The 15,687-nt window shown below is 35.2% G+C and overlaps 1 protein-coding gene across 2 annotated transcripts in view; it reads left to right on the forward strand.

Moving 5' to 3' along the window:
• LRRK2 (leucine rich repeat kinase 2) overlaps window positions 1-15,687 on the forward strand; it is a 140,942-nt gene that overhangs the window by 11,426 nt on the left and 113,829 nt on the right. For both annotated transcript variants that reach the window (XM_079139253.1, XM_079139252.1), the window contains exons 6-10: window positions 3,949-4,083; window positions 6,673-6,804; window positions 13,776-13,895; window positions 14,892-15,028; window positions 15,122-15,201. In XM_079139253.1, the coding sequence (XP_078995379.1) occupies window positions 3,949-4,083; window positions 6,673-6,804; window positions 13,776-13,895; window positions 14,892-15,028; window positions 15,122-15,201 (604 nt within the window). The remainder of the gene's footprint in view (window positions 1-3,948; window positions 4,084-6,672; window positions 6,805-13,775; window positions 13,896-14,891; window positions 15,029-15,121; window positions 15,202-15,687) is intronic.

Here is a 15,687-nt window from a genome sequence, read left to right on the forward strand (position 1 = left end):
GAATTAGGGAAGCCATTTTCTCAGGGAAATTAGACAGGGAACCACTTCCACATAGTGTTGTATACTTCCTGGCAATCTGGGATAGATCTCATGGCTGCTAGTTCCCAGAAGCCAGACCTCTGTATCCCATTGCTCAATCTCATCTATTCTGTTACATAAGGATGACTCCCACAATTCCCCTTTTTAAATATTTTTTTAAAATGCAAATGATGGGCAGATATTTTGAGGTCCCAGATCTTGGTTCTGAGAGCTGCTTTGAGGTCCTGGATCTTGGTTCTAAGGGTATGGCAACCTATTATCATGAGACAAAAAGAATTAGTAGCAAATGTATCATTTTAATAATATACCATTCAATTTAGGAAATATTTGATCAACCAGAAATGCACAGTCCATGAGATCAATTTTGCTTTTTGAATATCCTGAATGTGGTGATGTGATAAACTCCAGGTTATTATTATTGTTATGTCAGTTGTCCATTCGATGATTCTTAATTATCTCTTAGTCCCATTGGGAAGTATGATATTTAGTTGTAGCAACAGACATGATTACGGTCATTATGGCATTTAAGCCTTCGTTTAAATTGGAGAGCAAAAGGCTCATTATTGATATTTGTAATAGTAGTTGTTGAAGCATTTAATTTAATCTCAATCATTTTATTAATATTTAACTTTCAGGGGCCATAGTATCTTAACAGAAGGAATCATGCCTCTAGATATAATGAAATGTGGTAACAGATAGAAACCTAAAATAATACATTAAATATATAGGAACCAAATTATCATCAAATAAGAAATAACTGTTAGAATATAAATGTGAATTATTCATCTTTCTAGTGTAATATCAATCAGTTTGTTGGATTCTAATTTGGTCTTTATTAAGTTGTTACCAGCAGTGCAAAGTAATAGCCAAACAATAAGGAATGGCCCAAATTACATGGAATTTCAAAAATAAGAATGATTATATATCTAATCTTATTTTGTATTCTGAAAATAGTTTTAAATAACTAAATTATTTGCCTAGTTTCTTAGATCTTCCATTGTATTAAAAATTTAGATTAAACATGGTTGCTTGTAAATTCTTTTCAAGAAGAATTAAAAGTGAAACATATTTAGTGGCAATGTTGCCACGTTGGCCTTTCTGGCTTTGGATCTTCTAGAGAAAGATATTTTGATAAAACTGTCTTTTATCAATTTTTGAAGATCAATCCAATAACATATCCACCACTTTTAGAAATATTATGTAGTATTGGCAAGACATTTGTATATTTTATCCATTTAGGAAAGGAGCCAGATTCTACTGGAGAACAATTAAGGCAGTAAGATATTGGCAGATATTTTATAGAAATGATTGACTTTTTATGAGAAAGTCCCATTCTAATAACTGTTTGAACATATAATCCTAAGTTCCAAGGGCCAGTATGAGTGGTTGGCCTAGCTATTCCTTATGCTGTCTTTTCCTGAAGGTTACCTCTAGACAGCCAGTGTCTGTCATGGGACCAGCATATAGATAAGTTTCCATTGCAGCCAGTATAGTCAAATCCAGTCACATGGATGGATGTAATATGAATAAAACCTCCCATCCTATGAATATCATCAGTAAATATTGGGATTGATTCCCCAGACCACATCATTGGGTGTATTAGTGCCAAATGTGGGGGTTCCTCAACCATGTCCCACGAGGATGAGAAAAGAGTTAACTGCCAGAGGATGATGTTGGCTATAAATCAATTAATTACCCATAAACTTATCTGCTCAATAAACACACAAGAGATCTCCATGGCTGCTAGTTCCTGGAAGCCAGGCCTCTGTTTCCCACAGCTTAACCTGGTCTGAGTCTGCTAAATAAGGATGGCTCCCCACAGTAAATAATGGGGTTAATCAGAAATACTGCTTGTTTCTATGGTGTGAATTTAATTCCTGGACCATAAATCATACAATACTAGTAGAATTTCTTTCATTGTTTGGCAAGGCAGAATGTTCACTTTAAAAACCCAATTGTGTGGGTGTTAATAAAGAAAAAAAAAGTAAAACCATGAAACCAAGTATTGGTTAACTTGGGTTCATGATGAGTCATCACCCAAGTTCTTAAAAATTGATAAAAACTCTGGATAATAAATCAGGGTTCACAAATTGTCCCTTAGGACACAGAGCAAGGTGTATTTTATAGCGTGGCACTGAGATTGAAAACAGAGATTGTCATGCAATTTCAGAGTTGGTTGGAACTGTCCTTTAGTCCTTCCTCTGGCTTGATGAAGAAATGGGTCAGAGAAGTGAGCAACTTGCCTGAGGACACATAACTAGTTACGGCAGGGTTCAGCTATTACTGTCTTGTGAGAGTCCCTTTTGCATCATTACTGGAACCCACTGTGCCAGGGGTTCAGATTAGAATACTTTATGCAGGTCCTACTGTTAGTATCAGTTTGCCAATATCTGAATCTCTGGCAGCTCCAGAAATGGGATAGGGTGCCTGATACCGTTTACTTCCTTGTCTTATTCCAGGGGTTAAACAGCTTGTAAATAATTATAATTCAATAGAGGGGGGAAAAAGGATAAAAAATTGATTAAGGGGGAAATTATACAAAAATAAGTTTATTATTTTTCTCATAGGAGACGTGGGAAAAATTTGCCCCCCATGGGTGTCTCTGGATGAGACAATAAAGTATACACATTTTGCAAAGAACGTAAAGTGTATTTCAGTGACTTTGTCAAGAGTCAGAACAATCTGAACCTGGGACCCAGCTCTTCAGTGAGCAAACCTAGTAGAGAAGATAGTTTACTGTGAACAAGGACTGAAAGAACTTCTGTCTTCCAGGCAATCTACTATACACGTTACATCTTGCAACTATACTTTTGATAGGAACTGGAAGGATAAAGTTTGAGGTTCTGTGGTCCTACAGGGCTTGTAATCTTCAGTGCTGCAGTTTAGGAACATGTTCTTATTCACAGAGGAAGGGCTGTCATCACTCTCCCGAGTGTTAGGGGCCCTTCCATGACACGTGGAGATGGACCAGGGAATGCTAAAAAGAAAAATCAGCAATGCCACGAGTATTATGATTGTATATGTAGTGAAGAAAAATTTCAGAATTTTTCACCAAGACTCAATTAATTTAGCTAATAAAGGTAATTTTTTAAAAATTAGTTAATAAATTTAATTTTCAAAGTTTGAAAAAAAATGCTGTGGAAACTACTCAGCGAAATGAAAAGTTCCATGCTGTCTTTAATTTATTAAAAGAACCTAAGCAATTTCACATTATATTATAGGAACATATAAGAATAAAACTGAAAGAGTGTTGATCACAGAGAGCTACATTTTATAACATTTTTGTTGTGTAAATCTCAAGCTCAACAAATCAGATTTTTATACATGTTTTTGAGGTTCTGAGCTAATAGCATGACTCCAAATGGAACTCACTGACTTGATCTAAAGACTTAAATTATGAAAATTAATGATGACAATTTTTGATTTCTGATGGAAAACCATTAAGATAGAATATTTAGAAGTTTAATTACTTGTCATTTGCTTAAGTTCACATCTTTTGAACTGATGCACTTAGCTGAGCTGCCCTTCAAGAGACTACCATTAACCCCTCACTTTTAAGTAGCATAAAAATGTTCATTTCTAGTTGGCATCTTTATTGGTACTGGTTGTTTTCTCTATAGACTCTCCCAGATGAAATTGAAAATGATTTGAATTTTCTGAGAACTGATGACTATCACCCTTTGCAATTCAAAGCTTGATATAACTAATACAGGTCAAAAATAAAATTATTTTTATGCAAATAATTCTCCCATTATAAAATTCTTAGGGAGGCATCTTGCAGAAATACATTTTTACTTAAGTATATTGTATTTGTCATGCCTCATACAACTATTATGAATGTATTTTTGAGTAATTAAACTTTTATATCATCTTAAAGCTTATTCAGTATTTTTGTCCTTCATTTTTTAGTTTCTGAGGAACAACTCACTGAATTTGTTGAGAACAAAGAGTATATGATATTGTTAAATGCATTAAAAAACTTTAAGGATGAAGAGGAAATTGTGCTTCATGTACTACATTGTTTACATTCCCTAGCAATTCCTTGTAAGTAGTGTATATACATGATTTCTTTTTTGCATGTGAAAATTAATTACAGTATCTCTCCTTTCTGAATGTGTTTTGAGAATATTTTTGTTATTTAGAGTGTTGTGGATACTCAACTCATTCATTCGTTTACTCATTTAATTAGTTTTTATTTATTGAGGCTGTATTGCAGCTGGCTCTGGGCTTGGTATTGGGGAAACAGTAGTGGAAAATATGAATATACTCCTTGCCTTTTCAGGATTTAGGGTACAATGCGGGATACAGGTAAGTACCTAGGTGATTGCAGCATTATAAGGGAAGTGGTGGCAGAAGTATATAGAGTTATGAGAATAAATAGGGAGTGAGGCAAGATCTCCTGGAAGAGTCTTGAATGATGAGAGTTTTGTTAATAGGGAGGAGTGAGGTGAGGTGGGAATGCAGGCCAAGTGTCCAGGCAGTGAGCATTGTGAGTGTAAAGATTCTGGAGCAAGAGCAAGCAGACAGCATTTGAAAAGATAAAAGTAGCTCACTAAACCGTGGGTTTATGAGTGCTTGCATGCATGTGTGTTAATATGCATGCACATTCCCAATGATGTGTTTGAGTTTTGCTAATGGTGGCAGGAGAAAGACTTGGTAAGAGTCAGTGGATGAGGCTGCAGACCTGGAGTGAGGTCACGTAGGACTGAAAAGCTACATGAAGGAGTTTGAACTTTATTATAATTCTTGGTTAGCATTTTAGTGGTGCTCTGAAATTGAACCACTTCTTTCACACAAAAAAATTACAAATCCAAAGAAACTAATTTGCTGTGTATGCAACTAATGATTACTAATGGGATGAACTATGTTTCAGATTCTGTTTTGTTTTGCAAGTGCACAATAACATTTCATATTTCATGTATTATCTGTGTGGGTTTACAAGGATGTACTTATGCATTTATCTAGTAATATTTTCATTCTTGCATCTGTAAAGATTTGAGGATTAAATGAGGTAAATAAGGTGAAGAATGCAGAATAGTTCCTGGCTTGTAATATATGTTGTGAAAACACTGACAGCACTACTGCACAAGATTGATTCTATAGGTATGATGTCACATATTATAGATAACATTCCTATATATTTTCAGATATGGAAATCAGTTAGGCAGTCTGAAAAATGTGAAAATTCACTGTAGCAGGGTCAAAACCCAATGCCCTGTGAAAGCATACCATTTCTTTGTGATGTTTATAAAATCACAATGGTTTTCTCATCCACAGGAAATTAAACACTTGAAAGAGAATAAGGCTGAATAATAATAGAGAATGTCCATGCTTTCACATTTCTCCCAGTCATCTCTGCCAACAAACTGAATATATTCATCATTGTACTTTTCCTGGGCTATATTTATTCATTTATTTATTTATTTTGGGCTGGCTGGTTTTGGAATTCATTGTTTTCCACCCACATCTGACATAACTGTAGTTAAAATATGTTGATTGGTAATGCAAAGGTCAAAGAAAGAGCAGATAAGAATGAACGTATCAAGAGTTTTAAATACTTGTTCTGAATTAAAGATTTTTGCCTTTTGATCTTAGAGCAAATCACATCTGTTTGTTCTAAGACAAAAGTAGTTGATTGCTTTAAAAAGCTGTTTCTTTCCATTATTAAACATATTTAAAAATATTTGTTGTTTTTAAATGTAATTTAAACATTGAAATATATTTTTGGGAAAATAGTTTCTGTATGCTGACAAAAAAATGTTTTGCTTATAGATTCTTTTCTCAGTGAACAGTCAATATTTCTTTGTAAGATATAAATGTTTTCTCCACATAGGTTTATAATTCACTCTCTTTACTGAGTAATAGTCTTCCCAAGTAGCTTCTTTCTTTATTTCCTGTTTCTCTTGGATTTGTCCCTTCATCATACGTTTAAATGTCGTCTCCCCTCCCCCACTGCCTCCCCATCTATCCCGGAACTTTCAGGAAACTCGATTGTTCCGCCTCCTACACTGGTTGTTCTGGAATGGGGGAAGTAGATCACCTTTGCTTTTAGCTGTTCTACTATGAGACCTAATCTTGATTTTCCTTGTGTGATGTGAGGAAAAGGAACAAAGCAAAAACCATATGACAATTTCCTCATTAGAAAATAGGCCTTCAAATTCATTTGTTTGAAAACATGGCCATTTTTAGGCTTACATAAAAACATGAACTCCCCCCCCCCACATATACTTTGCCTTAACTTTAAAAATGTTTTTAAATTTTATTTGTTCTAATTAGTTTACATGACAGTAGAATGCATTTATACATTTTGATAGATCATACATAAATAGAGTGTAATCTCTCATTTTTCTGATTATACATATTGCAGGATCACATTGGTCATACCTTAAAATTTTAAGCCAAGAAATAGGACTAAAGTAATTTTCCTTAATGCGGAAGTTGAGTCCTTTATCCCCTGAATGTTAACAGTAAATAGCAGAGTAATTTTTATAGTTGTTTGATAGAACATGATATTTAAATTTGGAAATGTAGCAATTTTATTGCCATATACATATATAGTCTAAGATGTGTTTGTATGCATTGCTGAAAGGAGAAAATATTCCCCTTTGGTAATTATGATTTCTTTAAATTTAGGCAATAATGTAGAAGTCCTCATGAGTGGCAATGTCAGGTGCTACAATATTGTGGTGGAAGCCATGAAAGCATTCCCTGTTAATGAAAAAATTCAAGAAGTGAGTTGCTGTTTGCTGTATAGGCTTACATTAGGTGAGTTATGACTTAATTGATTCTCACAATTCTTATGTAAGTACCTATAGCATGTGCGTATTATATGTTGATGAATGAGCAGTATATTGACAGCTTTGGATGGACATGGTGTAAAGTAGTAAATTGTTACTTTACAAATGGCTAACATCATACTTACATGGAATTTTAAAAGAAGTGGCAAAATGTGTGGAATTAAAGAATATTCTTAACTGGGCGTGGTGGTACACACATATAATTCCAGCAGTTCAGGAGGTTGAATCAGGAACATCAAAGCCAGCCTCAGCAACAGCGAGGCACTAAGCAATTCAGTGAAACCCTGTCTCTAAATAAAATAGAAAAAAAAAAAAAAAAGAAAAGAAAAGGAAAAAAAAAAAGCCTGAAGATGTGGATCAGTGTTTGAGTGCCCCTGAGTTGAATCCCTGGAACCAAAAAAAAAAAAAAAAAAAAAAAGATTCTATAGGAGTGTTTTACTATTAGGACTATATTTAAAATACAATAATGTAACACTTGATATCTACTTATTTAGAAAATATGAAGCATAAAGCAAAGAACTCACCACCTGTCTTAAGTATTAGCATATTTACCAGGACTGAAAAATCTCCCCCCATCCTTGTTTTCTCTGTACAGCTTAATACTCTCTAGGATTTTGTATTTATCGATTTCTTTTTTGCTTTTAAATATAGTTTTATTGCATTTGCATGTTTTCCTAAGCTAAATTGTTAATGTGTTTGGTTTTTATTCCCCATCATCAAAATAGAATCATACTGCTTGTTGTTCTCTACAATTTAAAAACAAATTATACTATGCTTGTAAGAATCATAAATATTTTTCATGTAATTGCATGTAGTATTCTATTATATGAACATACCACAATTTATTTATCCATTTTTCCATCTATGGATGTTTGGATTTTTTTGTTTCTTGATACTACTAACTGCGCCGCTGTGAAAATACAAGGGCAAATATTTTTTCAGGTATTTCTTTGCTGTTGATGGTTCTTCCTACTTGGCAAAATATGAAATTATTTTTCCTCCCTCCCCTCCCCTTCCCTCCCTTCCCCTCTCCCCCTTCTCTTCCCTTCCCTTCCCTTCCCTTTGTACCAGGGATTGAAGCCAGAGGTGCTTAACCACTGAGTCACAGCCTCAGCCCTTTTTGATTTTGAGACAGGGTCTCCTTAAGTTGCTGAAATTGGCTTTGATCTTGCAGTCCTGTTTCAGCCTCCTGAGTTGCTGACATTACTGGTGTGCACAACTGCACCCGACTTTTTTATTCATTTTTCATAGGACAGTTTTTAAAAAATTGATCAACAGATTCTGGGTAGTAATGTTTTGGTTGTTGGTTACATGTATTGGAAATGTTTTCTCTTAATTTGTGGCTTATCTTTTCACCATCTTTATTGTGGTTTTGGTAGCATAGTTAAATAATCAGTTACTTTGTGACTTACCTTTTTTGTGTATCTTGTTGAAAAAAATTCTTCTTTTCTCTAAGCTAATTGAGATATTCTATATTTTCCCTAAACCTTTCTCATTAAAATACTAAAGCACTGTAATTGTTTTCTTGTGAAGTAGAAATGCCATTCCCCTTTTTTCTTGTTTCAATATGAGAGCCGTTCACCATCTCAGCACAGGGTAGTGTAGGGCTCACCCATTTCCCAGTAGTGTGGCACACTGATGTATATATGTGTTTCTGTTCCTGCTGTTGTGTTGCACTGGCTAAGGAGATCTGTGTGGACCAATACTACATGGCTTAAATTACTGTAACTCTGTAAGACCTGCCTGAATTCTGAAGAGCCAATGGGTCACATCACCACATATTCTTTTGGGGACACATATTGACTTGCTTTTCCGTAATAAAATCAACTTGGTTCTTCATTAGCTTTTAAAAATAAATGTTTGAAAATCTTCTCTGTATTTTCAGATCTGCTGGATGACTTGACTGCCCTGTCTTTGCTTCTGTTTTTCCTCTCCCCAACTTTCTTCTTGTTTTAATTTTTTTTTTTTTTTTTTTTAGTCATCAATAGTTACTTTGGGTTCTGTATCTGACAACTCTGACATGTGTTCTTGGAAGTCCAGACTCGTTACTGCTATGCACATGTCATCACACAGGTTTATTTTGTTGTATTTGTGTGATTTTCCTTGGTTGAGCTAAGTGTCTGAGCATCCTGAAGACCTAAATTGCAAATGCTCCTCCAGAAATATGTGTCTGGAACCAGAGCACAGGACTGACCAGGGAGCACATTATGGTCTGGGAGATTCTGGCTGAACCACCCTACCTTGGACAGAGTTTGAGGCCAGTCCTCCATTGCAGTGCCAGAATTCATGTTTTCCACATGTCTATTCTAGCTCACGCGTTTGCTTGCTGCTTATAGTTCTTGTTTCAAGTCCTTTTTGAAAGGACTTCCCCTCTACCTCTCCACCATCCCTTACCCCAACACACACACACCCTGGAGATTTCCTTGGTATATTTGTGAGTATAACTTTACTTTAAACAGTGGGTGGTTGGTGAATAATATGGTAGAATTATTAACTGTTGGAAATTGGTTCTGATGACCTTTTCCCAAAAGGATCACCAATAATATTTTGCACAAAATTAGGATTATTATAATAGGCATTTAGCTTTTAATCACTATGACTTTTGGGGAAAAGTCATCATTTATTTGAAAAACCTAATTTTCATGATTTCATTAAAGCAACTTAAATTTTCACTTCGGGAGCTATGATCATATCCTCTGTATAATTTAGAAATTGATTTTGACATTGGGAATACTCCTAAATAGACTGAGTTAGCAGGAATGTTTAAAGATTGAGTTCTTTTTATATGCAACCCTTCAATTTGGTATTTCCATGAAAGGCATTTATTTAATGCTATTTTATAACAAAACTATGAGATGCAATGAAGATGTCTTAATATTTGCCCACTTCTTTCATAACTTTTAAAGTAGTTTCATGTATAATTATTTTTTATTCAAGAAACAATCCTAGGAGATGGGGTGCTCCACATTTGTATATGAGCACCTGTGGTTCAGCAGGTCTCTGTCTCTTTTCTGAGATCATGTAGCCCAGTAAAGAGTGATATCAGGCTGAGATTTTTGCATCCCTTCTGTGGTTACCAGTGACTGGGAGAGTAGGAGGATTAGAGAAATGAGGAATTACAATGGCAGTATCCATCTTTTCTACAAGGCTATTCTAGTTCATGCATTTGCTTGCCACAAATGGCACTAAGTTAGATAGCAGTGAGAAGTTCTGGTGTGCTATGACTCACAGGGGGTTGATTGTAGATAATGATAATGTACTGTGCACTTCAAAAAGTTAGAGGAAATGGGTTTGGATATTTTCACCATAAGGAAATGATATATGTTTGAGGAGATAGGTTGCCTCTGATTTATTAAACATTGTTCAATATATATGTATTTTGAAATATCACATGGTACCCCATAAGTATTACAATTTCCATGTTTTAATTGTCTTAGTTAATCATAGATTTAAATTTAAAAAAATTTGGGCTGGGGATATAGCTCAGTTGGTTGAGTGCTTGCCTCTCAAGCCCAAGGCCCTGGGTTCAAATCCCCAGCACCGCAAAAAAAAAAAAAAAAAAAAAAAAAAAAAAATTCAAAAGCACTGAACAACAACAAAACTTTCCTTCTGAAATGTAATAGCCATTCACTGGCTTATCTCTTTATCAGGTGAGACTATTTATTACATATTACATTTTCATGAAGGATGTGGTTGTACAAACTGGCTGATATCTGTGAACATTTTATCCCAACTCAAAAGTTGATTTCTTAAAACTAGCTGTTACAGCAGCACACTAATGTCCAATTCTATTTCATGTTTTATAACGTTCCATGGTCAAGTTTCAACTTGCAAATGTTACCTTGAAAATGTGCGTTCACTTTAATCTCTTGAAATGAACAAGAGGAAGAAGTGGTTTGGTTTTCAAGATTAGGGAAATGGCACTTGACTCCTAAATAGGTCTATAATGGTTACAGGATGGGTTGCAGGTGGGTGGGTGTGAGGGAATTCTTACATATTGTTGGGGGGAGTGTAAATTAGTACATTTGCTATGGAAACTAGTATGGAGGGTTCTCAAGAAACTTAAAATACAGCTACTGTATGACCCAGCTATAGTACTCCCTGGTATTTATGGTATTTATTCAAAAGAATTAAAGTCAGCATACTGTAGAGTTAGATACATACCCGTATTTATCACAGCCCAATTCACAATAAGCAAGTTATGGAATCAGTCTGGGTGTCCATCACCTAGATGAATGGATAAAGAAAATGCAGTCTATGTACATCATGGAGTTTTACTTGATTATGAAGAACAAAGTGATGTCATTTGCAGGAAAATGGATGATACTAGGGACCATAATTTTGAGTGAAATAAGACAGACCCAGAAAAGTATTATGTTTTCCCTTATACATGGAAACTAGAGAGGAAAAAAGGAATACCATGAAAGTAGAAGGAACTGTAGTGCAGAGAGAGAGGGGATGGGGCAGGGGAAGCAAGAATGGGAGGGTGGGGGTGGTCTCGTGAATTGATCAGACTGTTTTTTTTTTTTTTAATTTTATGGCCATTTATTTGTTTTTTTTTTCAATTTTTTTATTGTAAACAAATGGGATACATGTTGTTTCTCTGTTTGTACATGGAGTAAAGGCGTACTATTTGTGTAATCATAAATTTACATAGGGTAATGTCGTTTGATTCATTCTGTTATTTTTTCCCTTCCCCCACCCCTCCCACCCCTCTTTTCCCTCTATACAGTCCTTCCTCCATTCTTGCCCCAATCCCTAACCGTAACTCTAACCCTAACACTAACCCCTCCCACCCCCCATTATGTGTCATCATTCACTTATCAGCAAGATCATTCTTCCTTTGGTTTTTTGAGATTGGCTTATCTCACTTAGCATGATATTCTCCAATTTCATCCATTTGCCTGCAAATGCCATAATTTTATCATTCTTTATGGCTGAGTAATATTCCATTGTATATATATACCACAGTTTCTTTACCCATTCATCAACTGAAGGGCATCAAGGTTGGTTCCACAATCTGGCTATTGTGAATTGAGCAGCTATGAACATTGATGTGGCTATATCTCTGTAGTATGCTGATTTTAAGTCCTTTGGGTATAGACCAAGGAGTGGGATAGCTGGGTCAAATTGTGGTTCCATCCCAAGTTTTCTGAGGAATCTCCACACTGCTTTCCAGAGTGGCTGCACTAATTTGCAGCCCCACCAGCAATGTATGAGTGTACCTTTCTCCCCACATCCTTGCCAACACCTGTTGTTGCTTGTATTCTTGATAATCGCCATTCTAATTGGGGTGAGATGGAATCTTAGGGTGGTTTTGATTTGCATTTCTCTTATTACTAGAGATGTTGAACATTTTTCCATATATTTGTCGATTGCTTGTAGATCTTCTGTGAAGTGTCTGTTCATTTCCTTAGCCCATTTGACAGATTGTGTTTTTACACATGTGTGAATATTCCATGATGTATCCCACCATTTTGTATAATTGAAATGCATCAATGAAAAAAATTAAAATGCTGGGTATTACATTATTGGAATTAAATAAACCAAAGAATATATCAATCATATATAATTTTTGTATTATTCTATAACTTGTTTTGAAAAATAAAAAGTCATCTAATTAATCTTTATATAAGGGTGTTTTTTGACTTTCATTTATCCCTTAAGAGATTATTTGTTTCATTTAGTAACTAGAGACTTCATTGTTCCTGATATTGTTTCCAAAGAAGCTGAATAAAACTTTAACTTTTTCTTTATGATTAAAATAAAAACATAAAGTCGATGCTTAACATTTTTTCAAATATGTAATCTAATTATGGGTCTAATATATTTAAGGTCCTTATGCAATTTTCCGTTTTTCCATTTACATTGTCTGAACATAAGTAAGGCCTGTCTTACTGGTGTTTGCTCAGACCTACACAGTTGGCCAGTGGTCAAGCAGCTGCTGGCTGTGACATGGCCATAATAACAGGGGAAAAGGACTGATGGGAACAACCCAAGTTTAGACAAACTGGTAAAAGTAGAAGAGAATCTTTCTGAAATGACTCCTCAAGGCTCCGGATCACCAAGGACTGGGGGATGTATGCTTGGTGGTGAATGTGCACTGCACACTTCAAGGAAGTACATAGGGAGGGGTTGGTGGAGAAGCTGTTCCTGGGTTGAACTGCCTTCTGATTCTGAGGTCATTGCCTGACATTTAGTTAGATCCTCATATAGGATCTTTTCCATTTCTGGCATTGTGTTTCAGGGATTATTAAATCACACTTACAGGTAAATAGGAATCCTGGTTGACTGTTAGTGAGTAAAAAACGAAACAGAAAAAGGCACATATGGAATACAACATAAATTCTGTCATCATAAGAATATATTTTTGGATATTCTGTTAAAATTCTCAGAATGGGTGAGTTAGAGGTGATGAAATAATTTATGTTCTGTTCTCGAAGATTATCATAGATGAGATCAAGTAGTATACCAATGGGTTTTCTGAGCAGTATACTTTCAGGTAATGATATTTCAGAAAAAGGATTTAATGAAGAGGGAGAGGTGTTTTTTTCTTTCTTCCTTTTTTCCTCCAAGACTTTTATCTTTTAGAAGACAGGAAAATTATTTTGTAAGATGAATATTCTATGCATTGTATAATGGACATCTTGATTTCATGTGAAGATGATGGAAAAAGTCAAAGAACACAAAGTTATTATAACAAACTTTTGTATCATTATTTTTGCTCAGTTATTTCCATTATCCAAGATAATTAAATGATCACATACAATTTTTTCAGACTTTTTCTCAATCATAGTAAACTTCCTAAAGTAAATATATTTTAATGACATTAAGATGTTCATCACTACTTACATTTATTGATGTAAATACTGTTATATTATGTAAGGCAATTGCAGTTCCATGGATGAGAATGTCCCTAATGTGTCATTTAACTTGTAGGTAATTTTTTTAATATCCTGGTATTAAATGAGGTGCACGAGTTTGTGGTGAAAGCTGTGCAGCAGTATTCAGAGAATGCAGCCTTACAGATCTCAGCACTCAGCTGCTTAGCACTTCTCAGTAAGTGACTTTAATTTTGTTTTTCTTTTTCGCTTCAGTGCTGGGAATTGAATCCAGGGCCTTGTGCATACAAGGCATGTCCACCACTGTGCTACAGCCCCACTCCTGAAAAGGAAATTCTCATGGGTGCATTTCATGTTGACTGTCCACATCAAAATGTTGATCACAATAGTACTAGGATCATATGAAGAAGAGGAAGCATTAAATGCTTTTCTGTGGGTTTTTTTTTTTTTTTTTTTTTTTTTTTTGCTTTTCTGTGTTAATGTAACTCATTTCTGATAGAGAATACTTTCAAGAGAACTAACAACTGGGAGTCTTAGTTGATACAGGGTTTGTTTACATTCTTGGTTCAGTTTTGATTAGGCAACTAATCTCAAATAATCCTCCTCTATTTCTGCTCTATTGGATTTTGTGGTAACCACTTCCTCATGTTTTTATCTATGTTTGTGAGATGGCAGTGTTCTGAGGTGTATAATATATTAAAAATCACTTTATGATTTTTTTTATTGTAAACAAATGGGGTACAACTTGTTTCTCTGTACATGAAGTGGAGGCGTACCTTTTGTATAATCATACATTTACATAGGGTAATGATGTTTGATTCATTCTGTTATTTTTTCCTCCCCCCCACCCCTCTCACCCCTCTTTTCCCTCTATACAGTCCCTCCTGCCTCCATTCTTGCCCTCCTCCCACCCCCATTATGTATCATCATCCGCTTATCAGCGAGATCATTCATCCTTTGGTTTTTTTGAGATTGGCTTATCTCACTTAGCATGATATTCTCCAATTTCATCCATTTGCCTGCAAATGACATAATTTTATTATTCTTTATGGCTGAGTAATATTTGATTTATGATTAACAAAGGCTGCCACTGAAGAACACCTCTTTCTGTTTGCAACATTTCAAAATATGGACTTCTGCTTGCTTACTCATACTGTCATTGAATTTTGTGCATATGAAAAACATACGTTATTTTTTAAACTTCTTTTTCAAGCGGAGACCATTTTCTTAAATCAAGACTTAGAGGAAAAGAATCCGGAGAATGATGAGGAGGAGGGAGAAGATAAACTGTTCTGGCTGGAAGCCTGTTATCGAGCCTTAACATGGCATAGGAAGAACAAGCATGTGCAGGTTGGGCTCTTATAAATATCACACTTATTCAAAATTGTGTTTTTCTATAATTTATATTTTGATGAATTTATTTTTTTTCCTTCCCCAATCTAGGAGGCTGCATGCTGGGCACTGAATAATCTCCTTATGTACCAAAACAGTTTACATGAGAAGATTGGAGATGAAGATGGCCAGTCAGTGGTTTTGAATTTATACTGTAGAAAATTTCAGTTATATTTTTAATCAATGCATATAAGATACCTTAACCATAACTTTCATTGTTAGAAATATTTTTGATGTGGGCATGTATGACTTATGTATTTTTGCATATTAGTGGCGGGTGTCTAGTATTTGCTCTCATGGCCTTCAATAGTTAGAGAAGGTGGTGCATATGAGAGTTATTACTGAGGGATATGGAATCAAGAGTTGTTCAGTCATTTGTGAATCATGGACGAAGGATCCTTCAGTTTTCTGGCTAATCATGTAAAAACACCATATTAATTCATCTCTGATGATAGAAGTCACAAAGCCATCTGTGACTCTTCTCACTGTGGTGACTAGTCAGCAGATTGTTGGCATCAGGATTACATTTGGTTGGAGATCCTCTCAAGCTGAGTTGCCATGTCTGTGTTGACCTGTCTTCTCCTGCGAAGGCAACTTGAAGCTGTCCCTTCTTAAGG

The sequence above is a fragment of the Sciurus vulgaris genome (assembly GCF_902686455.1).
Source record: "Sciurus vulgaris genome assembly, chromosome: 5".
NCBI lineage: Eukaryota > Metazoa > Chordata > Mammalia > Rodentia > Sciuridae > Sciurus > Sciurus vulgaris.